At 36.9% G+C, this 27,541-nt stretch overlaps 2 protein-coding genes across 2 annotated transcripts in view; one reads left to right on the top strand and one right to left on the bottom strand.

Moving 5' to 3' along the window:
* Positions 1-1,151: 1,151 nt before the first annotated feature.
* Positions 1,152-27,541, bottom strand: part of UBE2Q2 (ubiquitin conjugating enzyme E2 Q2) — a 69,553-nt gene continuing 43,163 nt past the window's right edge. Inside the window, exons 9-13 of the mRNA XM_081230157.1 lie at positions 20,835-20,893; positions 11,407-11,455; positions 10,859-10,954; positions 5,751-5,817; positions 1,152-3,845 (exon numbers count right to left, since the gene is read on the bottom strand). Coding sequence (XP_081086283.1) covers positions 3,814-3,845; positions 5,751-5,817; positions 10,859-10,954; positions 11,407-11,455; positions 20,835-20,893 — 303 coding nt within the window. The 3' untranslated portion in view covers positions 1,152-3,813. The remainder of the gene's footprint in view (positions 3,846-5,750; positions 5,818-10,858; positions 10,955-11,406; positions 11,456-20,834; positions 20,894-27,541) is intronic.
* Positions 20,936-22,228, top strand: LOC308614515 (eukaryotic translation initiation factor 1-like). The gene has a single exon (XM_081228953.1). It carries the CDS (start codon positions 21,116-21,118, stop codon positions 21,464-21,466), a length of 351 nt encoding a protein of 116 aa, XP_081085079.1. The 5' UTR covers positions 20,936-21,115; the 3' UTR covers positions 21,467-22,228.

Raw genomic sequence — 27,541 nt, forward strand, 5'->3', positions numbered from 1 at the left:
CGCTGAGGAGGCGCCCACGTGACTCCAAGCCAAAGCGTTTCCGGCGCTGGTCCGGGAGCGGCGGCAGGTTCTTGGAGGTGGTGGCCACGCGTCCTGTAATCCTCCCGGAACTTTCCAGGAGGCTTTCCACAGTCGAACCATATCCACCTCCTTCTGTGCCTCTCACTGCACTTGCAGCGGTATTTTCTTTGTCGGTACAGGTCTTTCTCTAATTCATGAGTTCTGGAAGGCACAGACTAAATTAATGTTGTATGGGTCTTCACAGTCCCAATGCCTGTTAACAGCATGAGTCCAATTTTTGAACTGGCAGTATCTGCTTTAAGATAAACTGTGAAAATCACCACCTTTATTCAACACCGTGCAGCCCTCAAGTTCTGAATGTGCTCAACGGCTTAAAGAGCACCTACCATTGCTGTGAAAGCACGCCCCAAACACTAGTTCCCTGCTAGTAGCATCAGATTCACCTGAGAAATTGTTTGGCGCATTCTCGGTCCTCACCCCAGGCCTACTTAAACACTTGGGGGTGGGGCCCAGCAGTCGTAGTTTTAGCTTTACTGTGATTTAAGCTTTCCCGTGATGCAAGCCCAGCTTGAGAACCACAGATAGAAGGAATGTAAGCACAGCAGGTACTACTGTATCCCCAACTAACATCTATTCCTCTTGCCGCTTCCTTGCTAACAAGGGCCTGATCTGATGCCCAGCTCTCGACTGGTAAATTTGGTTGGTCTAAACAAGCTGGTCTCAAACATTTTGGCCTCAGGACTGCTTCACAATCTTAAATATTGGCAACACTAAAGAGCTTCCTCAGATGGGTTATGACTATTTATATTTACCATATTAAAAATTAAAACACTGGGGGCTTCCCTGGTGGCGCAGTGGTTAAGAACCTGCCTGCCAATGCAGGGGACACGGGTTCGAGCCCTGGTCGAGGAAGATCCCACACGCCTCGGAGCAACTAAGCCCGTGCACCACAACTACTGAGCCTGTGCTCTAGAGCCTGCCAGCCACAACTACTGAAGCCCACGCACCTAGAGCCGGTGCTCCTCAACGAGAAGCCACCGCAACAAGAAGTCCACAGACCACAATGAAGAGTAGCACCCGCTCGCCGCAACTAAAAGAAAGCCCATGTGCAACAACGAGGACCCAACACAGCCAAAAATAAATAAGTTTTATTTTTTTAATTAAAACATTGTAATATTAATTCACTTAAAATAATTCATGACACATAAACAAAATAACTTATGAAAAAATAACTTTACCAAATCTCCACCACTCTTCCCCTCCAATATTGAATAAGTGTAGCATCTTTACATCTTGCAAACCTCTAATTTCTGACTTAATAGAAGACAGCTTGATCTGCTTCTGAATTCAATCTGTTGCAATATCACGTCTATCACATCACGTAGCCTCTGGAAAACTCGACTGTACACTTGTGAGAGAATGAGAGTGAAAACAGCAAATAATGCTTTAGTGTTAAGAGAATTGTTTTGATCTCAAAAACCTCCTAGAAGGGTCTCAGGAGCCTCCAGCATTCTCCAAATCATAACTTGAGAACCACTGGTCCATATTAATCATGAAGGTCTTATTCTTTTCACCAGCCATTAGTTTAGGGGTAGACACAGGCCCTAGTTCTAGCCAAGGAAAAGTGAGAGGCAATAATGCTTTGGGGGTGGGGGGGTACTTCTAAAGAGCTCCTCACTCCCTAAGGAGACACTAGACAACAGGACCATTATCTACCTCTGGATGGATTAAGGTGGCTGCACATCCAAGACAACAGTCTATCCAAAGATGAAACCAACATGGAAAAATCTCAAAGCAGCAGAGGTACCATGCCTAGAATTTTCCTACCTCTGGACTTCCTGTATGTGAGATAAACTGACAATTGTGTAAGAGGCTATGGGTATACTAAAGAGGGAGCAGATTACTGTAACTTGGGGAACTAGAGACAGCCATGAAGAAAGTAGCACTTGACTTTATATTCAAAAATGAGTGTGGGAGAGGGAATAGGGTGAGGAAGCCCTGAGTATGCCAAGTCTATACACACCAATTCTGGATTCTCTAGCTTTCTCTTATGAAATCAACCTGCCTCTCTTCCCCTCAAGCCTCTCCTCACCCCATCCCACCATATATAATCCTATTCCAGAAACCCAACAGCCTGTAGAAATTTGAAGCAAAGACTATCTTTTATGAGGGAAAAGTGACAAAGTTATTTTTTAAATGGTTCTTTATTCATAAACTTGATGCAAGTTTACAAAATTTACTGTACATTGCCAAATAAATCTGCAATGAAAAATAAAGTCCCAAAAAAACCAAAAACAAAAAAAAAAAAAAAAAAAGCATGCCGAATGTGCAGCTGTCAATCTGCTAGCCATCAGGATATTAAAGAATTCAATAATGTATTCAAGATTTAGCCTTAGGTTTAAGGAACTTTAATGCTTTAAAGAATTCTGCCTTGTCACTTATCTGAGCAACTGGCAATCAGAACTTTATACAAATGTAACCAAGTGAACAAGAATGCCAGAAAATCTTTTTCTACTGTCTTCTTAACCAAAATAGAAAAAAAAAAAGAAATTAAACACAATAATGCAGAAGTGCCAAGTCTCTCAGATGTGGTTTACAAAGTTAAAAACTGAGTCTCAAAGCATAAGAAACACTTTTGAACTTTGTAATTGGTTTGTGCAGAAAAAATGTGCTTCTGGATTTCTTTTTAAAAGTGCTTAATAACTAGAGTTTACTTTTAAATCAAATTTGGGTATATAAAAAAATCTACTACCAACCCAACAGGACTGATTCTGGTAAGGCAATAAAATGGAGAGTACACTGACTTAAGTCAGGTTTTATAAAAGAATTAATATATGTAGAGTTCCTATTAGTCTTTCAATGTAAAAGCCATTGTTATGACTATAGCAAAAACTTTAGGTCTCCAAATTAGATGCTTTTTGTACTTAACTGTGCAGTTTTTGTTCAAAGAGTCTTTGTGCCAATCACTTTATAAGTTTATTAGTTTACAACTGATTGCAACATCCCGTTAATAAAATGGAAACGTAAAATGACAGTATTTAAAATAACTTCAAGCTCTATACTTCAAGCTCTTCTTCATAGTAAATATTGAACCAACAAGAAGCAGATTCAGCCCAGCAAGACTCTGATGCCCCAGTGGAAATGACTACTTACAAGCCTGAATTGGCACAGCCTTGCTTTGCTTTGCCTAAAAAGTACAACTTACTAAAGAGCAAATCTTGGAAAAACAATTCAGATCTTCATAGCCATAAAAAAAAAAAAAACTTTAACAGTTTAATAAGTATGTTTCCTGTCATTATTTTGGCAATATCATAAAATGGTTTTAACCTGAAAAGGCTAGTGTGATTTAGGACACCTTAAATTTTCTAAACCAATATTAAACATCAATTACACTTTTATTGGCTTTAAATGGAACAATATATTGCAAATCCTCATAACACATGAGCTCAAAATGGGAAAGTTGCCCTCAAGTTGCAACTTCAGTAACCTGATGCTGACTTGTCTGCTTAACACATTTCATCTTTCAAAGAAAGAGATGATAAGGAGTGGCCAGTATGTGTATTTATCAGGAAAAATATAGTAAAGGCCCCACTGCTCAGTCCAAGATACCTAAAATGAGAAAAATGGAAAGGCTGTAACTTATACTGGATCAGTTGACAGATTATCCACTAAAATATCTATTAGCTAACATCTTCGGTACTGCTGTTATAGGGGCACTCAAAGCTTGTGTCTGCATGTTGGAAAGATTTTCTTTAAAGCAACATTGGTCCAAACATACAAAAGTCAACACATTTAGCCATCTTCCTTTGGAGGGGTGTACCAGCCTGAAAAAGAATGGGGAAAAAAACAGTTAAAATATTTTAATTCTTAAACCAACTAGGAGAAATGGCATTTTACTAAGGTTAGATACTTTCTCTACCCATAATTTTCCTCTGTAAACCTACTGTAAAAATTAAACTTACACTTGGGTTGGTAACATAGCATTTTGATATTTATGTTCACAATATAAAGTTATTTTCTATGAATAACCTGTACTTGAGTTTTCAATATAAGATCTCTATATTAATGGCATTTCTACCAAAAGAGAACAGTGTGGAAATATTAGGCAACAAGCTAGGTTTTATATTTCATTTCAATTCGGTATTTGAAAGGAAACCACACTGAAAATAGCTATCCCCCAAACAAAATCCTGGTATTTTAGAATAAGAGGAACTTGGACTGTCATCAGGCAGTGATGTCATTTTACCAGTGAGGGTGCCATCTCAGCAGGTGCCCTGATTAAGTAAGCCCAAGATCAGATTTAGCAGCAGAAGATACTAGAAGCCATCTCCTGAATCTGAATCTATTGCTCTTTCACCACAGCTAATTATACACACACCCACACTTTCTCAAATACAGTTTCCATAAACATTTTTGAATGCTGACTACAACATCTAATTTAACAAAAAATAAGACATAAGAAAAAATATGTTTCTAAGCTCAACAAAAATATAAGCTCTTTCTAAAAAGGCAAATGAGATTAAGTATCGCTTGGTACGAAATTGCCATTGGAACAGTATGAATATACCAAGATTTGTGAAGCATCCACGTGGTTAATGAAGTAGCATACAGGAGTCTTTGGGTCTGTTAATTTAGGGTGCTGGAGATGATTATTATTATGAAAACCCAGCTTTGTCCTCAAGTTTTTTATCATTTCCCTCTTCAGAAGCTTGAAAATTATTCTGAATATTACTCTTTCAGAAGTAAGCAGTCACTGCAAAAGTGGCAAGTTTGCTCTGTCATTAAAATAAAAGTGAGCACACACAAAACACAAATCTTAAGTCACAAACTACCACATTCTAGCAAAGTAAAGAACACTTTACTGTAAATACTCTTGAAGAAAACTACTTCCTATCAATTTACTTACTCTGCACAAAAAAGCATCAGTTTCACTACCCCAGCTACCATGAATATCAGCACTTGGTTATAAAATGCTGTGTGCACACACTACTCGCTTTTTCCTCATGTTCGGCAAGACAGACATCATGCCAATTTTAGAGATGAGGAAACTGAGGCTGAGCGGTAATGGGACTTGCTCAGGGCCACAGAGCTAATGAGTGACACAAATGCCACTTGATAATAGGTCTTCTGATTCCAAGTCTACTTGTTTATTGCCTCACTATTAGAGACAAAAGCTCCAAACATGCATTGTGAAAATAAGCAAAATTTTAAAAGGGCAATAAAGTTTTGAAAGATATTTTAATATTTTTTTAAATTTACAACTTAAATACTCTTAAGTATAAACTGAAATTAGTACTTTTTTACTTGAATAAATAAACGTGTACAATTGTCAAAAAGCATTAAGTAGTCTGAAGATGTTTCAGAAACTGGTTCATGATCCTGATTGCATTTACTCAGTATTAACAGCAAGAACTCCACCTTTAGAGTTGCCTTTAACTCAATTCCTATCCCAATACCATACATTTCAAGTGAGTAAAGTGATCCATTCCTTAATCTACTCAAAAATCTTGACTCTGACTCAGAGGTTCCCAGGCCAAGTATTTAGGATACAAAGATTTTGAATGAAACACAGTGTGTGTATCCTCAGGTTAAAGTTTTTCACTGTAGTAGCTGTACTTTGTAAGAAATTAAAGCAAAAACAGAAGAATAAAACATGATAAATAAATACCAACAGGTACATTATGTAAAATTTCATAAATGGCAATAAATACTTATTTAACTTAACATACCATTTTTCTCGTGTATCTGTACAATGGAATTATAGGATTGTTGGGCTCTTGCTAGATTATATTGATTCTGAAAGAGAATTATACATTTTATATCAAAACTATAAGTAGATGAAAATCATTACAAATAATTAATGGATATATCACCACTGTACTTAAAAGAACACAGGAAACTAAGTTATACTTCCATTTCCAAAATAAATTTCTCAATTTCATTATTCTCTACCATTTTAGAGGGAAAACAAAACCGTAATTGTTCTCTAGGAAAGATCTACAAAATTCACAGTTCATTTTTATAAGTCCTCCTACCACTGCACAAGTACAAGGCTTTATGAATAAAGTTAAAGGATGCTATTTGGATGCAAATAGAAAAACTCTTCCTCATAACTTCCATCAAAAAAAAAAAAAAGAACTACAAAATATTACCTTCAGGTAAGGAAACATTAGGCTTTAAGAACTACACATATAAATGACATTTTGAGTTAAAAATCTAAAGACTGTCCAAGTGGCATCAAGCCATTACTAAAGGAGTCTTCTTTTGTTAACCTCTAGATTAGAACCTCTTTTAAGGGGCCAAGTTTAGCATTAATTTTATCCCCATGAGTACAACTGGCCTACATCTTAACTTCCAGTTAATACATCATAAGCATTCTCCATAGTGGTACACACCTATTATATTATGTCATAGAATTTTTTAGTAAATTCACACAGCATAAGAATAAATGTATAAACATATTCTAAGTAGCAACTCTCCTTCCTACCTGTCCTGAAACCACCCAGTTCCTCCCCTTATCCACCTTCCTTCTTCTACCTAAATTAACTACTGTTATTAGTTTCCTTGTATATCCTTAAGGTTATACAAGAAAATTAATGTACAGCCTATTGTTGTCAGTCACTGTCCCCTGCTTTTTCCTCTCAACAAATGATAGGTAGCATGACAAAGTAAAAAATTGTATCCTCCTGGTTAAATGAGACTTTCATCATTAAGTAGTCGCTAATGCTTTCTGTTCCAAAATCAAATTGTTTGATACTGCAGCTACATCATCTTTTTGTTAGTGTATACAAGCAAGCCTCATTTTATTGCACTTCACTTTACTGCACCTAGCAGATATTGCCTTTTTTACAATTTGAAGTTTCTGGCAACCCTGCGTCGAGCAGGTCTTATAGGCTCCATTTTTCCCAGCAGCACTGGATCATTTTGTGTGTCTGAAATATTTTGAATTACCAAAATGTGACACAAACTTTTTCATTGCTATTCTGTTACAGTGATCTGGGATCAGTGATCTCTGGTGTTACTACTACAACTCACTGAAGACTCAGATGATGGTTAGCATTTTTTAGCAGTAGTTTTTTTTAATTATGGCATGTACATTGTTTTTTAGACATAAGGCTACTGCACACTTAATAGACTGCAGTATAGTGTAAATTTTGTATGCACTGGGAAACCAAAAAGTTCATGTGACTTGCTTTATTGTGATACTGGCTTTATCGAAGTAGTAGTCTGGCACTGAACCCATAATAGCTCCAAGGTATGCCTATACTGGCCTATCTTTATCATTCTTCTTAAAAAAATTTTTTTTTCAATCTCTTTGTATCCTCACGTTTTAAATATACTTCTTGTGACAAACCATAATGTGAAAGAATATGAAAAAGAATATATTTACATATGTATGAGTCACTTTGCTGTACAGAAAAAAATTAAAACTTAAGAAATTAACACAACATTGTAAATCAACCATACTTCAAAAAAAATTGTTTTAATAAAAATAAATAAATAATACACTTCTTAAAGACCACTTTTTAATTTGAACTAACTGGTAACTTTAGTCCATTTATATTTGTTATGACTTATTTATTTGGACATGCTTCTACAACTTCACTTTCTGGTTTCTATTTCTCTCTTTAATATAATTTTATTATCTCCTCCTGGGATTCGAATAAGACATGTTTTACACCTCATTCTGATCTCTGCCTCTTAACTTCTGCTGTACTGTCTATCCCCAGGTCTCTCTGTGCAACGTTCTGAGTTATTTCTTCTAATCAATTAATTCTCTCTTCTGATGTCTCATCTACTGTTTCTCATTTCAACATTTTTCATTTCTATAAATTCTATTTCATTCTATTTCAGATCTGTCTCATCATCCCTGGTCTTATCGTTTGCTCAATTTTATGATTCTTTTTTCTTTACATGAGATTTTACATATAATTATTCATTTTCTCAAAATTCTAGTATCTGCTAATTCCAAAACCTCCAGTCTTTGGGAATATGTATCTCTTATTCATTGTTTCTGCCAGTTCTCATGTATGTTAGGTTGTCTACTTATGTGCTCGTCATCTTTCACTGAATCCATATTTGCTTGATCTTAATCTTTGAGAATCTTACAGGCTTAAATTAGAAATGCTTTCCTCTAAAGATTGTGTCTGCTGCTGATGAGAACTGTGGATACAACTAACATGAGACCACTTTAGTCCCCTTGGAGAATCTCGGGATTATTCAAGGTTCCCAGATTTGGCTCCCCAATCTCGCTCATTTATAATAGAAGACTGGAGTGCTTATTAGTATAGGTAACAACTTCCCCCAGAAAAAAAAAAAAATCAGTTCTCTCATCTGAATGTGATCACTGTCTAGGGGATCCTATAGGTAAATAACTGGAGGTCTATGGGCTGTAGAGAAGACAGATGCCTTTCCTGATGATAGAAATAGCTAGTTAGGGCTGTGTGCTCTAGGACTTCACTATTTAGCTCAACTACCATTACCCTCCAAACAGTTAACAGAAGCTTCTTAGAAGGCACTGTCTTGCCTATCTAAACCCCCAATTCCTGCTAAAAGTCATATGATCAGACCTCTACTTTAGAAGGCTTTCTCACTACTATAGCCTAGAGTTAATGTTACAGTCTATATTCTATTCCATGTTAACTGAATAAGAAAACCAGCTTTGCCAAGATCCTTCTGTCCCAGGCATAGCTGCAGATCCTCAGCTCTATCAATCTGACCCTATCTCCAAATTTCATGTGTGTGGATCGGCAACTTTTTCTGTTTTTCAGTACTTATGTATATTTATCTCATTTTAATAAGATTTTTTTAGGGTACAAACTCATTTATTTTGAACCAATAGCTGATAGTATTTTTTTATATTTTAAATATTTCTGAATAGTTGTATGGCAAAAAGAAATTCAAACAGCACAAATGATTTACAGTAAAGTCTCTCTCCCAATTCTAACCTGCCCTCAATATTTCAACACTCCCTTGTCAGAAATAACCATTATTAGCATTTTCTTGAATATCCTTCCAGAGATATTCTCTGCTTATAAAAGCACATCTATAATATGTCCTTGTCTTTCCCTCTTACACCAATGGTAGTGTATTTTTAACACCATTTAGCACCTTACTTTTTTGATAGTAGTATTTTTAAAGTTAACATTCAGACTATTCCCTGCTGAGTATAGAAGCTGGAAGGTAAAACTCATATTACATCATGCAAAGTTTCTACATTCTTAACTGACAAATATTTCTTAATATGAAAAAAAAAATAGAAGGGTGAGGTTTCACTTTAACAATTAAAAAAATTCACCTTCTAAGACATACTCTAATATGCAAACATATTTAGCTGCCTAGCTTGGCACTCTATATAAAATGGTTGTATTTACTTGCTAACAAAACTACAATTATGAAAATGTAAAGGTTTAAGACAATTATATTGAAATTGATTGATTCCAAGGGAATTACAGCACTGAACAAAGATAGCATATTGTTATTAAAGAATGTTAAAACTGGAAGAAACTTAAAATATCCAGATCAATTGTATTTCAGGTAAAGATACAGATGCCCAGAGAGATAAGTTTACAGTGTGGGTTACTGGTAAAAATGTTCTTTCAATTACTCAAAAAAATCACTGTTCTAAGCCTTCTGTATTTTCTCTTAATGGGAAAAACACGCTAATTTTAAAAAAAATGATGAAATTTAACATCAAGTTCTACATATAAACGAATGCCAGGAAGAAAATTTAAAAGACTGGAAGTACATCAAAATGCTAATAGTATTTCTAGACACTCAAATTACAGATGACTTTTTTAGTTTGTATTTATTTCTACTTTAGAAATTGTATAGTGAGCATAAATTGTCATTTAGAAAAACAAAGTTGTGATGTTCTAATACATCATTCTATTGCCACATTTAAAATACCTAAAATATATATACTGTTAAGAAACACTAGTTAAATGTAGTTATAAGCAATTCACTACTTTTCAATTAACTTCTAGATTTTATACAAAATGGTACTTTGTTCTAATGCAAAGAAATAGCTGTTTAAAAAGCTAAAAGTAAGTTATTTTATAATATTATCCCAAGTGTATAATTCTGTAAAACAGCCTTTTCAATTTTTTGCTTCCCCTGTGAGTTAAGATTCTAGTGGGCTCATGATTTGATGTGCAATACACTTATAAATACCTATTTAGATTTAGTACTATTTGGATAGGCATTTAATAGAAAATTCACAAGAAACTTTAGGAACATCCAGATTTTTTTAAATGTCAGGTCAGGATGATTTCCATCACATTTTTTTCCAAAACATACTAACTTCAGACTACATCCTTAAGTGTCCACTTAAGTGTTTATAGATAACTACAATTAGACATGAAAAGATATTTCTGATATAGTAAGTGAATAAAGAAAAGAACTCAGTGGTTAAGAGCAGAGACTAACGGCCAGAAAGTCTGGTTCCAATCCTCGCTCTGCCACCTGTGACCTCAGACGAGTTACCTAACTTCTGTGTGCTTCAGTTTCCTCATCTACAAAATGAGGACAATAACAGTGCCTACTTTTAGGTTATTAAGAGGACTGAAAGTTAATACAAATAAAAAGTTTAGATTATAGCCTAGCACGTATATGCTCACTGGGAATTAACTATTACAACATGATCTCAATTTTTGGAAACTTACAACTACATATAATTTTTTACTTATTAGTATATATAAACCAATAATAAATTTTAAATTATAGACATATTTAACTATAGTAGAAATAACAAAGACTAAGAGAACAGAAAGAAGCCTCCTCATAAGATAACAGGAAATATATCTTATAGTTTATGTGATATTCTTAATAAAAGTACCTTATTTGCACCAAACTGCACTCTGGCTTTGCCTTTGACTAAGGTAGCATTGATTTGCATGATGACCGATTCTATTGAATAGGCACTGCTCCAGCCCTACAGAAAGAAGAAAACACTTTTTTAAAACACAGTGGTATTCCTGATTCCCAGTTAGGAAAGCTTAAGAAAATGGCATATAATGACTCAATAACAGCAAATTAACGTTAAGAAGTTTGTGGTCAAGGAGTAAAAGTAAAGTTGGACCATTTCCAAATCTCACAAAAAAAGAAGCAAAGCAAACCAACATTCGAAGTGCTAAAAATGAGCAAATTACAACTTTAAATATACATCACTCTTATTGCCCATCCTAGCATAGATTAAGCAGCAAGTACAATGTCATTTTACTGGTTTAAAAAGCTTTCATCATTAAAAGTAGGTGCTTTTAGCAAAAAACAAAAATTATGTTAAAGTAGGTACTATTACAAAGAGCTTTGTCCACTTAGAATCTAATTTACATAGTTAAAACACTCTATGGTTGAAAAACACGAGTACCATAAGAAAACAGTCACCTGTTTTGTGAGTAGTTCCATGCATAATGCTCCACCACCCAACACGTACCTTAAAAAGAAAAAGGAATCATACAAAATTCTCTAGATCTTGGTATTCCTTCTTCATCAATTTTTAAAGTACCATTACTAAGAAAGTATGCATACAAGTAAAGATTAGAAGATAACATGAAAAAATGAAAATACTTGTTAGAGCTACAGGACTATGGGTAATTCTAAAATTCTGATGTCATCATCTAAATGTCTTTTTTTAAAATAATGGTTCTTAATAACAGAAGGCTTTTAAGGTATCAGAAACTAAGAACTTAGTCCTAAATATTCCAGAGAATGGAGGAGAAAAATTTCCTTATATGGCCTTCAACTGTTCTACTCATCCAAAGATTTCTCCACCATCATGTTACACAGCCAAAAGTTTTTCCTCTGACAGGAGTGACTTTACCCTATCTATAATAATGAACATTTGCATTTATATTTATAGTTAAAATTTTTTTTCATTCTGTTTTGAGGATCAAATGGTTCTGACCATGGAGCCCCTCTCTGGGACTCCCCTATTTCTCTTCCCAGTCCTGAGGACTGTTCTCTGAACGAACGGCAATTACTGGGGATTTCCCAGATCTCCCTTAGGAAATCATTATTTAGATCAAGCTTCTTCAGCCTTTTAACACCTTCTCAAACAAAGTAATTCCTCCTTTAATGTTAAACTTTAAAACACATTAGGACTTCCCTGGTGGTGCAGTGGTTAAGAATCTGCCTGCCAATGCAGGGGACACGGGTTCGAGCCCTAGGTCTGGGAAGATGCCACATGCCACGGAGCAACTAAGCCCGTGCGCCACAACTACTGAGCCTGTGCTCTGGAGCCTGCGAGCCACAACCACTGAGCCCATGTGCCTAAGGCCCGTGCTCCGCAACAAGAGAAGCTACTGCAGTGAGAAGCCTGTGCACCGCAACAAAGAGTAGCCCCCGCTCGCCACAACTAGAGAAAGCGCGCGCGCAGCAACGAAAATCCGATGCAGCCAAAAATAAATAAATAAAAATAAATAACTAAATTTATTTTTTTTAAAAAAAGAGCTCGCATCTTTAAAAAAAACATTAAATATCATGCTTAAAAATAAAATCAAAGGAACGGTAATTACAGAAGAAAAACTGTGGTAATCTTGAAAATACGTAAGGTAAGACCACTGATCAGGTCTAGGTGAAAAGTGAATCTACCACAAATTTTTTTTGTCCTCTGGGGCTTTGCCCATGCCTTTCCCTTCCTTGCCTGAGATTCCCACCACTGCCTACTCTTCCAAATGTCATATTCCCCCCTGCCCCATAAAACTTTCCAAGACCATTCTAGCCAGCAAATTTTGCATTCTGGCTAACCAAATGCATCCTTGTGTTGACTAAACCAAATTACACAGAAGTAAGCAATCTAAAAACTTCTACTGTAGACCATTAGTAAAAACAGATACAGTGAAATTATTCACTAACATAAAGTAGTCAGTAACTACCCCCATCCTGAAGAATTTAGGCAACTGTCTCTCTTACTTGCTTGTCCCAATTTCTGGGAACTTTCAAAGTAAAAGTTTAATACGAAGGAAAGAAAAACACTCCAAAGAATTAAATTAGGGAGGAGAATCATGGGATTTTAAACTCTGTATATTCTCTTATGTTTCTGAAACTCAGAAATCTGTCTCCAATTCTTTGAATCTCCCACTGGACTCAAAGTGCATCTTGTATATAGCCAGCTTTAAATAAGCATTTGCTGATTTAGCAGAATTACAAGATCCAAGTTCTCATTTGGATTTTGGCTCCTCCAAAACTCCTCAAAGTCTAGTAATCTGTTAATGAGTTAACACTCATTACACTCATTGGTCCTCACACTTCAGAAATGATAAAGAGAAACATTTTAGCAAAAGGAGATATGTAGATGACACTGAGTTACCAATTATCTAACCACCACCTTCCCTTTTAACACCCCACTCTTCATTTTGGGGTGGAGAGTCTTGTCAGGAAGGAAGAAGGGAAGTTTTCATACTTGTAGATCAAAAGAAAGTACATTTTCTACAAGTACATAATAGTATAATAGCTACAAAAATGTTTGTTGGATGTCTAACACAAGACAGAAGTAGTTCTAGTACCTATACAAAAAGTGAGCTAGGTATATATTAATGCATATTAAACTTTACCTTAATATAAACTTACTAAACTTTTCCTTAATATATACTGTCAGCAGCATTTACACCTAAAAGAAGTAGCCAATTCTACTTTTGTACTGTATCATTTTATCAACTCTACTTCTGTACTGTATCATTTTATCAATATGTGTTCCAAGTGCTTATTGCTCTTTGCCTCCAAAGAGTTCCTGCTGAATATTGAGACAATGCAAGAACACTAGAAAAAATAACAATAATCTAAGAGTCATCTAAAGATAAAATGCCATATACATGGGCAGAGTAATATTTTCAACTTAAAAAAATTTTCAGTTGCCAAAGTTGTATAGCAAACACTATCCTAAGCTCAGCCTCTTCAGGCATTCAATTTATAGAATTTTTGTTTTACTAGGAGGTTCCTGCAAGAATGTTTGCCAGCTAACCTCCCCACCCACAGTCTATGATGATCACTTAATTGCTCTGAGGGGACAACAGATACCATTAATCAGTACTTAAAGGGACAAGTAACATTAATCATACAACATGATTCTTAAATCATACAACATGATCCAAAAAAGAGATGAGAAATAAAATTTTTATATTATAGTCAAATTCTTGATAATGACATTAAAAGAAAAGGCAGGCTTATCAGCCCACATAAAACAATCATAATCCTCCCCTTTTGAGGTAAGGAAAGGGGCCATGGATTCTAAGACTAGAGCCCTAAGAGAGGGATAAAGAAAATGCTGACGTTTAAAACCAGTTTCTTAAGATAATGTTCTCTCAATACAGACAGAAACAACCCATGGTCATCTAGAAGTAGAAGTATTTTCTTTGTGGATGACTGGGACACAAAGAATACTTCTTACTATAATCAACCAATAAAGCATCTTCAGTTGCCTACAAACAGCTCTCTCACAATGTATTGTATTATCATCAAATAATCTTTCTGATTCTCACTACACTACACCCTGGACTAAGCAAGAAAGATGGTCAAGTTTCAATGGCTCAATAATATAGCTCATAAAAATACCAGTGGACTGGGAATTGTATATTACCCTAAATTGCCTACATCTTGCTAACTTACTATATTTTCCTATCTCGTTCATTCATTCAAAAATATCTACTGCAGGGCTTCCTTGGTGGTGCAGTGGTTGGGAGTCCGCCTGCCGATGCAGGGGACATGGGTTTGTGCCCTGGTCCGGGAGGATCCCGCATGCCGCGGGGCGGCTGGGCCCGTGAGCCATGGCCGCTGAGCCTGCGCATCCAGAGCCTGTGCTCCGCAATGGGAGAGGCCACAGCAGTGAGAGGCCCGCGTACCGCAAGAAAAAAAATATATATCTACTGCATATATAGTATGTATGCTAAAGCACTGAACCAGACACAGAGCATACAATGAAGAAAACTGACAGGACCCTGCCTTCATGATGTTTACAATCCAGTAAAGATTACAGATGTTAAACAAATAAAAAATAAAGCGGGGGATGGAGACCCAGAGTTCTGTGAGAAGGAAAAACCAGGAGGCTTATTTTAAATTTGGTGGTCAGGAACAGCATATCTAAGAGTGACACACAGGCTGAGACCTGCGGGAATTGAAGTGTGGGTGGGAATAACATTCCAGGCAGAGGAAATGTATATGGAAGTCATGAGGAAAGAATCTGCTCGGTACTAGGGGCTGAAAGACAACTAGTGGGGCATTAGCTCAGAGAGGAAAAGTGTAGTAACAAGATGACTGAAGAGGAAAGCAAGGGCAAGATCACAGAGGGCATGTAGAATATGGTAAGGACATCAACCTACAGGAGCAGTGGGAAGACATGAGAAGAGCTTAAGCAGGGGAGCAACATAATCAGAACAAATTTGTAAAAGCTCACTCTACAGAAGCTTTATGAATGAGGGAACAGAAGCAGGAGTCTCATCAGGAATCCTCTGAAGTGATCCAAGTGGGAACTGATGGTGGTAGCAACAAAAATGGAGACAAGTAATTGGATCTGAGAACTCTTTAAAAGGGAGAATCAAAGGAAAATGAGGAAAAGGTGATGTAAAGAATGACTCCTAGGTTCATTAATTAAGATAAGCAAGAGTGGGGAAGGGAAACTGAAAAGAAGACAGGTTCAAGTTTTTGTCCTGAAGAGTCTGAGATGCCTGTATAAGAGACATTCAAGCAGAGGTGTTAAGAAGGCAGAAGGATATTGGAAGCAGAAAAGACACAGGGATGTGAGATACGAACCTGGGAGTCACTGGCACATAGAAATATTTCAAAAGCCATGGGAGCTTTTTCAACGAATCATGCTAGAGCAACTGGACATTAGGCAAAAATCTATGACCTACACCTCATACCTTATGCAAAAATTAATTCAGAATGATTCACAGACTTATCTGTAAACTGTAAAACCTTGAGAAAAAAAGGTAGGAGAAAATCTTTGGGATCTAGGACTAGGCAAAGAGTTTTTAGATTTGACACCAAAAGCATAATCTATAAAAGGAGAAACATCTATAAATTTGACTTCATCAAAACTAAAATATTTTGTTCTACAAAAGTTTCTGTTAACAAGATGAAATGAAGCTATATACTAGAAGAAATTAAAAAAACACATATCCAGCAAAGGACTATTATGTAGAATATATTTTTTAAACTTTCAAAATTCAATGAAATACAATCCAATTAGAAAATTGGCAAAGGACATGAACAAATATCTCTTGGAAGAGTATATAAAGCTATCAAATAAGTACATGAAAGATATTCAACAATGAGGAATATTAGGGAAAGCAAGTTAAAACCACAATGAGACATCACTACACACCTAACAGAATGCCTATAATAAAAACAAGTGACATCACCAAATGCTGGCAAGGATGTGGAGAAAGTGTATCACTCACACATTCTTGGTAGGAATGTAAAATGGTAAAGCCACTCTGGAAAACAGTTTGGTAGTTTCTTTAAAAACTCTATATGCAATGACCATATGACCCAGCAATTGCATTCCTAGACTTGTATCCCAGAGAAAGGACAATACATTCAGAAAAAACACCTGTACACAAGTATTCATAGCAGCTTTATTTGTAATACCCAAACACTGACATCAGTCTAGAAGTCCTAAAGCAGGTTACTGGTTAACCAGACTGTGGTACATGGTGCACCATGGAATACTACTCAGCAATAAAAAGGAACAAAGTAGTCAGACACTTAGATGACTCTCCAAGGAATTATGAGTTTAAAAAAAAAAGCTAATCCCTAAAGGTTGCAATCCAAAAATGTATGATTCCATTTATGTAAAGTTTTTTTGAAATGACAAAATACTAAGAATGCAGGACAGATTAGTGGTTGCCAGGAATTAAGGGAAGAGGGGGCATTACGGGAAAATGGGTATGGTTTAAAGGGGCCTCAAGAAGGATCCTCATGGTGTTGGAACTGTTCAGTACCTTGACTGTGGTGGTGGATACACAAACCTACTCAATATAGAACTTAATACACACATACACACACATGAGTTTTAAGTAAAACTAGGAAAATCTGAATAATCTCTACTTATCATATCACTATCTCTGTATCACTGTCTCATACTGTATCACTGCCTCCTCATAATATTATACTACAGCTTTGCAGAAATGTTACCACTGGGGAAAATAGGCAAAGGGTACAAGGTATCTCTATTATTTCTTACAACTGTGCACAAATACACAATTAACTCAATTAAAATTTTAATTTTTTAAAAAAGGCAAAGAAATGAAGGGAAAAGAAAAAAGGACCCAGTACTAAATTCTGAAGAACTCCAATAGGTATAAGTTAAGTGAACAAGGAGTTTCCATCAAGAGACTGAGAAGAGGCAATCAGAAGCCAAGGGAAAAATGTTTCAATGTTGTTGAGAAATCTGATAATCAGATATGACAGAGCCTGAAAAGGGACTTCTGTAATTTACCAATACCAAAGTCCCTGTCGGCTATACCAGTTTGGGAGGAACACTAACAGCCAATGCCAGACTACATGCGGCTGAGAAGTGAACAGGAAGTGAAGAGTGTGGTTATATACACATTGCTTGTGGGAATGTAAATGGTGCAGCCACTTTGGAAAATAGTCTGGTACTTCATCAAAAAGTTAGTCACCAAAGGACCTAGTGCCTCCTCACATAGGTATATGCGAAAGAGAAATGAACATGTGCACACAGAAGCATGTACATGAGTATTCACAGCATTATTCATGATAGCCCAAGGGTGGAAAAAACAAATGTCCATGCATAAATAAAATGGAATGAAGTACTGATATATGATACAACATGGATGGACCTTGACAAATTTTTTTTAATATAAATTTATTTTATTTATTTATTTTTGGCTGCGCTGGGCCTTCGTTGTTGCACGCAGGCTTTCTCTAGTTGCAGCGAGCAGGGGCTACGCTTCGTGCGGTGCGCAGGGCTTCTCACTGAGGTGGCTGCTCTTGCTGCAGAGCATGGGCTCTAGGCACGCAGGTTTCAGTAGTTGTGGCACGCAGGCTCAGTAGTTACGGCACACGGGCTTAGCTGCTCCACAGCATGTGGGATCTTCCTGGACCAGGGCTTGAACTCATGTCCCCTGCATTGGCAGGCAGACTCTCAACCACTGCACCACCAGGGAAGCCCACACATTTTGTTAAGTGAAAGAAGCCAGTCACGAAAGGCTGTAATTTGTTTGGTTCCATTTAAATGAAATGTCCAGAACAGGCAAATCCAGAGAGAGAGAAAGGAGATTAGTGGTTGCTGGTGGGTGGGGCGTAGGAGGGAGGAATGAGAAGTGATTGCTAATGGGTACAGAGTTCCTTTTGGAAGGTGATGGAAATTAGTGGTAAAGGTTGCACAAATCTGAGTATACTAAACCACTGAATTATACACTTTAAAAGGTAAGTTTTATCATATGTGAATTGTATCACAATAAAGCTGTTAGGTTTAAAAAAATTTTTTTGACTATGACAAGAAACAAATAAGTGAGTAGCTAGGAGATGTGGGATATAAAATATGTGGAACAAAAATTGCTTAATAATCCATCCAGAGTCACAGTGTTCAAGCTTTAGCCTTATTCTAAGATTGCAAGCTCTGTTCTATCAGGCTTCACACTTTTTAGTTCTTCTTTAGTTCTTCCCCAGTCAGCCAGTAATTCTTCCTCTTTACTTAATAGTAGACTGTTATTTTTATTTATTTATTTTTTTTTAAAGAAGATGTTGGGGGTAGGAGTTTTTATTTATTTATTTATTTATTTTTGCTGTGTTGCGTCTTCGTTTCTGTGCGAGGGCTTTCTCTAGTTGTGGCAAGCGGGGGCCACTCTTCATCGCGGTGCGCGGGCCTCTCACTATCGCGGCCTCTTGTTGCGGAGCACAGGCTCCAGACACGCAGGCTCAGTAGTCGTGGCTCACGGGCCTGGTTGCTCCGCGGCATGTGGGATCCTCCCAGACCAGGGCTCGAACCCGCGTCCCCTGCATTAGCAGGCAGACTCTCAACCACTGCGCCACCAGGGAAGCCCCTAGACTGTTATTTTGATTTTGCCTCAAAATCATTCTGATTCTGCCTCAAAGCAGCACTCACCTTTCATTCATCCTTCCATTCCCATTACTACTGTACCGATTTAGGTTGTCATCACTTCATGCTAAGACAGTGGCCTCAGCTCTAGTTAACAAGGCTCGCATTCTTCCAGGTTTTGTGAAGATTAAGTTTGTCCTGTAGTCTCTTCTACTGTCACCATATTTATCTTTCTAAAACATTCTCTTTACTGTTATTTCCCTGTTCCTGAACCAGTTACAGAAAGATAAATTCAATATCCATGGGAAATAGTTTGCTCACCAATCCATGCTCCTATATAATTATAAGATATTGTCAACACAATTTCTTATAATTCTTCTATATGAATTCTACCCCTCTTGTGTTATAGTTCAAACTGATCTGGTACACTCTGAATACATCATGCTCTTTCCCAAATGTGTGACTGTGTTTACTTTTCGCCTACATAGACAATTTTCCTTCAACCTCCGTCAGTTGACCAAACCCCACCCATTACTTCATGGCCTAGCTGAGATCCCACCTACTTGTCCAAGTCTTCCCAGATCACTATTGCCAGAAGCAATCCCCTTCTCCTTCAACCTCAGCGAACTTAAGTCCATATTTAACATTTGACAATCAGTTGAGTACTCAATACTTTTAATCTTTTACATTGCTGGCTTTTCATATAATGGAAAAATACTTTATTCGAAGTTAGAAGATTTATCTGGATAAGTCACCAGCTTATTATTCCTGTTATTCACTTGAATAATGGGAAAATAACCTCATTTGGTAAAAGGAATCAATGAAGAGAAACTGTTCAATATATAACAGATTTTTAAACTGAAAATGGCATTATTCATAATTTCATGTGTTTGTCTCTACAGCAAGGTGGTAAACTACTAAGATCATAAATTCTTAAAATTCTTGGGATTTTTCACAACAGAATGTGAAATATCTATGTCAAGTTTACATGAGATTTCAAAATGATCTGATAAAAATATTTTTATATATTTATCCTGAGTTTACAAAAAGTTTCCAAATGTTTTCCTCAATCATTTATAGCCACCCAGATTGTTTTAATCTAAATGAAACTATTACTATATCAACCATAGAGACCATCAGAGGACTGGATATTTTTAGGTTTTAATCACCATAACACGTCTCACAAAGTGGAATTGATTAGCTGAGCATATCAGAATTCTCAGATTAGTTAAACTGCTCTTACTCTGAGGATCTACAGAACATTTCACAACTAATGTAGGTACAAATTCTGATCTTTTCCCCATCCTCATGTGACTTCTAATGACCAAAAGGTAATATAAGCTTCAACTAAAAAATGCATGACAATTACCATTTGATCCTACCAAACTGAGACAACCACCTTCAGAAAATCAATGACCAGCTCCATAGGCCCATGAGATATCCTGTGATTATTCCTAGGATCACAGGCATGTGGGAATCACTCTAATCCTAACTTTCTCTAAACCCTCAATCACATCTTACATTTGAAAAACTTTCGATTTTTTAAGATGAAGTATGTACAAATAGAGGTCATTAAAAACTCTACCTGTAAACATAATGGTTTATGCCAAAAATTCTCAAATTATGGTCCCCAGCCTAGAACATCAGCTTCACCTGAGATGATCTAAGACATGCAAATTCTTAGGCCCTACCCCAGTCCTACTGAATCAGAAACCTTGAGGTAAAGCCCAGCATTCTAGGCGTCCTAGCATTTAACCAGCCTTCCAAATGATTCTGATGTAGACTATCGAAGAAAACAATCACTTAAACTTACCCTCCTGAGAGAACAGGTAACACCACTCGAACAAATGGAGGATCAAATGGAAAGTTATCCTAAAAAACAAATAAGCAAGTTTAATTTTAAGAATATCCTTAATACTGTATTATTTAGAAGATTTAAAAATACTCCATAGCCCAGTCACTGAGCCGCCACCAAGGAAGGACTCAGCAGCCCCTTGAGCCCCCTCGCTTCCCGACACTCCGTCCCCTCAACCTGCGTTCTCCAGCCGCCGCCTTCCGCAGGCCGTTTCCAACGAGGAAAAGGGATCATATCGTATGTCCACTATCCAGAAGCTCCACACTACCTACCCCTTTGCTGATACAAGTAAGGGTAATGATCTGCTGGCTGCTAGCACTGAGGATTATATCCATATAAGAATTCAACAGAAAAACGGCAGGAAGACCCTTACTACTGTCCAAGGGATCACTGATGATTACGATAAAAAGAAACTAGCGAAGGCGTTTAAGAAGAAATTTGCCTGCAATGGTACTGTAATTGAGCATTCAGAGTATGGAGAAGTAATTCAGCTACAGGGTGACCAGCGCAACAACATCAAAAACATATGCCAGTTCCTCACAGAGACTAGACTGGGTAACGACGATCATATGAAGGTTCATGGGTTTTAAGTGCTTCTGGCTCACTGAAGCTTAAGAGAGGATTTCCTTGCAATGAGTAGAATTTTCCTTCTGTCCCCTGTCACAAGTTTAAAAACCTCACAGCTTGTATAATGTAACCATTTAGGATCTGCTTTTAACTTGGACTACTGTAACTCCTTCATGCAATAAACTGAAAAGAGCCAAAAAAAACCCGTAAACATTAAAAAGAATAAAAATAGTTTATAAAGAATGTATAGGGCTTCCCTGGCAGCACAGTGGTTGAGAGTCCACCTGCCGATGCAGGGGACACAGGTTTGTGCCCCGGTCCGGGAAGATCCCACATGCCGCGGAGTGGCTGGGCCCGTGAGCCATGGCTGCTGAGCCTGCGTGTCCAGAGCCTGTGCTCCACAACGGGAGGCCACAACAGTGAGAGGACTGCTTACCGCAAAAAAAAAAAAAAAAAAAAAAAAAAAAAAAAAAGTATACATTTATTATCTAATGATGAATGCGGGTCATAAACATAAAAACAGTCATCCAAAATGAAACGAAATGAAAACAAAAGCTAACATAAATGAAGTTAAGGTCAGGCCCAACAAAAACAGAAATATAGATCAATGGAACAGGATAGAAAGCCCAGAGATAAACCCCACGCACATATGGTCACCTTATCTTTGATACAGGAGGCAAGAATATACAGTGGAGAAAAGACAGCCTCTTCAATAAGTGGTGCTGGGAAAACTGGACAGGTACATGTAAAAGTATGAAATTAGAACACTCCCTAACATCACACACAAAAATAAACTCAAAATGGATTAAAGACCTAAATGTAAGGCCAGACAATATCCAACTCTTACAGGAAAACATAGGCAGAACACTCTATGACAAAAATCACAGCAAGATCCTTTTTGACCCACCTCCTAGACAAATGGAAATAAAAACAAAAATAAACAAATGGGACCTAATGAAACTTCAAAGCTTTCACACAGCAAAGGAAACCATAAACAAGACCAAAAGACAATGCTCAGAATGGGAGAAAATATTTGCAAATGAAGCAACTGACAAAGGATTAATCTCCAAAATTTACAAGCAGCTCATGCAGCTCAATAACAAAAAAAACAAACAACCCAATCCAAAAATGGGCAGAAGACCGAAATAGACATTTCTCCAAAGAAGATATACAGATTGCCATAAACACATGAAAGAATGCTCAACATCATTAATCATTAGAGAAATACAAATCAAAACTACAATGAGATATCATCTCACACCGGTCAGAATGGCCATCATCAAAAAATCTACAAACAATAAATGCTGGAGAGGGCGTGGAGATAAGGGAACACTCTTGCACTGTTGGTGAGAATATAAACTTATACAGCCACTATGGAGAATAGGATGGAGGTTCCTTAAAAAACTAAAAATAGAACTACCATACAACCCAGCAATCCCACTACTGGGCATATACCCTGAGAAAACCATAATTCAAAAAGAGTCATGTACCAAAATGTTCATTACAGCTCTATTTACAATAGCCAGGACATAGAAGCAACCTAAGTGTCCATCATGGGATAAATGGATAAAGAAGATGTGGCACATATATACAATGGAATATTACTCACCCATAAAAAGAAACGAAATAGAGTTATTTGTAGTGAGGTGGATGGACCCAGAGTCTGTCATACAGAATAAAATAAGTCAGAAGGAGAAAAACAAATACCGTATGCTAACAAATATATATGGAATCTAAGGGGGAAAAAAATGTCATGAAGAGCCTAGGGGTAGGATGGGAATAAAGACACAGACCTACTAGAGCATGGACTAGAGGATATGGGGAGGGGGAAGGGTAAGCTGTGACAAACTGAGAGTGGCATGGACATATATACACTACCAAACGTAGGGTGGATAGCTAGTGGGAAGCAGCTGCATGGCACAGGAAGACCAGCTAGGTGGTTTGTGACCACCTAGAGGGGTGGGAAAGGGAGGGTGAGAGGGCGGGAGACTCAAGAGGGAAGAGATATGGGAACATATGTATATGTATAACTGATTCACTTTGTTGTAAAGCAGAAACTAACACACCATTGGTAAAGCAATTATACTCCAATAAAGATGTTAAAAAAAGAAAAAAAGATCAGGCTGAAATAGGACAGTATATTGTAAACTTAAGAAACACAAAGAGATAGCCTCACCCACCAGAAGGCAGCCAGCAGAAGCAAGAAGAACTACAGTCTTACAGCCTGTAGAACAAAAACCACATTCACAGAAAGATAGACAAGATGAAAAGGCAGAGGGCTATGTACCAGACGAAGGAACAAGATAAAAACCCAGAAAAACAACTAAATGAAGGGGAGATAGGCAACCTCCCAGAAAAAGAATTCAGAATAATGATAGTGAAGATGATCCAGGACCTCGGAAAAACAGTGGAGGCAAAGATCGAGAAGATGCGAGAAATGTTTAACAAAGATCTAGAAGAATTAAAGAACAAACACAGATGAACAACACAATAACTGAAATGAAAAATACACTAGAAGGAATCAATAGCAGAATAACTGAGGCAGAAGAACGGCTAAGTGACCAGGAGGACAGAGTGGTGGAATTCACTGCTGCACAACAGAAGAAAAAAAAAGGATGAAAAGTAATGAAGACAGACTAAGAGACCCCTGGGACAACTTTAAACACAACAACATTCACATTATAGGGGTCCCAGAAGGAGAAGAGAGAGAGAAAGGACCAGAGGAAATATCTGAAGAGATTATAGTCAAAAACTTCCCTAACATGGGAAAGGAAATAGCCACCCAAGTCCAGGAAGTGCAGAGAGACCGATACAGGATAAACCCAAGCAGAAACACACCAAGACACATAAGTAATCAAATTAGCAAAAATTAAACACAAAGAAAAATTATTGAAAGCAGCAAGGGAAAAATGACAAATAACAGAAGAAGGGAATTCCCATAAGATTAACAGCTGACTTCTCAGCAGAAACTCTACAAGCCAGAAGGGAGTGGCATAACATACTTAAAGTGATAAAAGGGAAGAACCTACAAGCAAGATTACTCTACCTGGCAAGGATCTCATTCAGATTTGATGGAGAAATCAAAAGCTTTACAGACAAGCAAAAGCTAAGAGAATTCAGCACCACCAAACCAGCTCTACAACAAATGCTAAAGGAACTTCTCTAGACAGGAAACACAAGAGAAGAAAAGGACCTACAAAAACAAACCCAAAACAATTAAGAAAATGGTCATAGGAACATACATATCGATAATTACCTTAAATGTGAATGGATTAAATGCTCCAACCAAAAGACACAGTCTTGCTGAATGGATACAAAAACAACACCCATCTATATGCTGTCTACAAGAGACCCACTTCAGACCTAGGGACACATACAGACTGAAAGTGAGGGGATGGAAAAAGACATTCCACACAAATGGAAATCACGAGAAAGCTGGAGTAGCAATACTCATATCAGATAAAATAGACTTTAAAATAAAGAATGTTACAAGAGACAAGGAAGGACACTACATAATGATCAAGGGATCAATCCAAGAAGAAGATATAACAATTATAAATATATATGCACCCAACATAGGAGCACCTCCAATACATAAGGCAACTGCTAGCAGCTTTAAAAGAGGAAATCAACAGTAACACAATAAGAGTGGGGGACTTTAACACCTCACTTACACCAATGGACAGATCATCCAAAATGAAAATAGGTAAAGAAACACAATCTTGAAATGACACAACAAACCAGATAGAACTGATATTTATAGGACATTCAATCCAAAAACAGCAGATTACCCTTTCTTCTCAAGTGCGCATGGAACATTCTCCAGGATAGATCACAAATCAAGCCTCAGTAAATTTAAGAAAATTGAAATCATATCAAGCACCTTTTCTGACCACAATGCTATGAGATTAGAGATAAATTACAGGGAGAAAAAGATAAAAAACACAAACATATGGAGGCTAAACAATACGTTACTAAATAACCAAGAGACCACTGAAGAAATCAAAGAGGAAATCAAAAAATACCTAGAGACAAATGACAATGAAAACACAATGATCCAAAACCTATGGGATGCAGCAAAAGCAGTTCTAAGAGTGAAGTCTATAGCTATACCAGCCTACCTCAAGAAACAAGGAAAATATCAAATAAACAATGTAAACTTACACCTAAAGGAACTAGAGAAAGAAGAATAAACAAGACCCAACATTAGCAGAAGAAAAGAAATCATAAAGATCAGAGCAGAAACAAATGAAACAGAAACAAAAAAACAATAGCGAAGATCAATAAAACTAAAAGCTGGTTCTCTGAGAAAATAAACAAAATTGATAAACCTTTAGCCAGACTCCTCAAGAAAAAGAGGGAGAGGACTCAAATCAATAAAATTAGAAATGAAAAAGGAGAAGTTACAACAGACATGGCAGAAATACAAAGCATCCTAAGAGACTACTACAAGCAACTCTATGCCAATAAAATGGACAACCTGGAAGAAATGAACAAATTCTTAGAAAGGTATAACCTTCCAAGACTGAACCAGGAAGAAACAGAATATATGAACAGACCAATCACAAGTAGTGAAATTGAAACTGTGATTAAAATCTTCCAACAAACAAAAGTCCTGGACCAGATGGCTTCACAGGTGAAGTCTATCAAACATTTAGAGAAGAGCTAACACCCATCTCTCTCAAACTCTTCCAAAAAAATTGCAGAGGAAGGAACACTCCCAAACTCATTATATGAGGCCACCATCACCGACACCAAAACCAGACAAAGATACTACAAAAAAAGAAAATTACAGACCAGTATCACTGATGAATATAGATGCAAAAATCCTCAACAAAATACTAGCAAACAGAATTCAACAACACATTAAAAGGATCACATACCACAATCAAGTGGGATTTATCCCAGGAATGCAAGGATTCTTCAATATATGTAAATCAATTAATATGATACACCACATTAACAAATTGAAGAAGATAAACCATATGATCATCTCAATAGATGCAGAAAAAGCTTTTGACAAAATTCAACACACATTTATGATAAAAACTCTCCAGAAAGTGGCCATAGAGGGAACCTACCTCAACATAATAAAGGCCATAATGACAAACCCACAGCAAACATCATTTTCAATGCGGGAAAACTGAAAGCATTTCCTCTAAGATCAGGAACAAGACAAGGATGTCCACTCTCACCACTATTATTCAACACAGTTTTGGAAGTCCTAGCCCGTGCAACCAGAGAAGCAAAAGAAATAAAAGGAATATAAATTGGATAAGAAGAAGTAAAACTGTCACTGTGTGCAGATGACATGATACTATACATAGAGAATCCTAGAGATGCCACCAGAAAACTACTAGAGCTAATCAATGAATTTGGTAAAGTTTCACAATACAAAATAATGCACAGAAATCTCTTGCATTCCTATACACTAATGATGAAAAATCTGAAAGAGAAATTAAGGAAACACTCCCATTTACCATTGCAATAAAAAGAATAAAATACCTAGGAATAAACCTACCTAGGGAAACAAAAGACCTGTATGCAGAAAACTATAAGACACTGATGAAATAAATTAAAGATGATACCAACAGATGGAGAGATATAACATGTTCTTGGATTGGAAGAATCAATATTGTGAAAATGACTGTATTACCCAAAGCAATCTACAGATTCAATGCAATCCCTATCAAATTACCAATGGCATTTTTTACAGAACTAGAACAAATCATCTTAAAATTTGTACGGAGACATACAACACCCTGAATAGCCAAAGCAGTCTTGAGGAAAAAAAACGGAGCTGGAGGAATCAGACTCCCTGACTTCAGACTATACAACAAAGCTACAGTAATCAAGACAATATGGTACTGGCACAAAAACAGAAATATAGATCAATGGAACAGGATAGAAAGCCCAGAGATAAACCCACACACCTATGGTCAACTAATCTATGACAAAGGAGGCAAGGATATACAATGGAGAAAAGACAGTCTCTTCAATAAGTGGTGCTGGGAAAACTGGACAGCTACATGTAAAAGAATGAAATTAGAACACTCCCTAACACCATTCACAAAAATAAACTCAGAATGGATTAGAGG

The sequence above is a fragment of the Mesoplodon bidens genome (genome assembly GCF_964165515.1).
Source record: "Mesoplodon bidens genome assembly, chromosome: 3".
Taxonomy (NCBI): Eukaryota; Metazoa; Chordata; class Mammalia; order Artiodactyla; family Ziphiidae; genus Mesoplodon; species Mesoplodon bidens.

Excerpts from the sequence above, each read along its gene's own strand:
- LOC308614515 (XM_081228953.1), top strand. The coding sequence starts at position 21,116 with ATGTCCACTATCCAGAAGCTCCACACTACCTACCCCTTTGCTGATACA.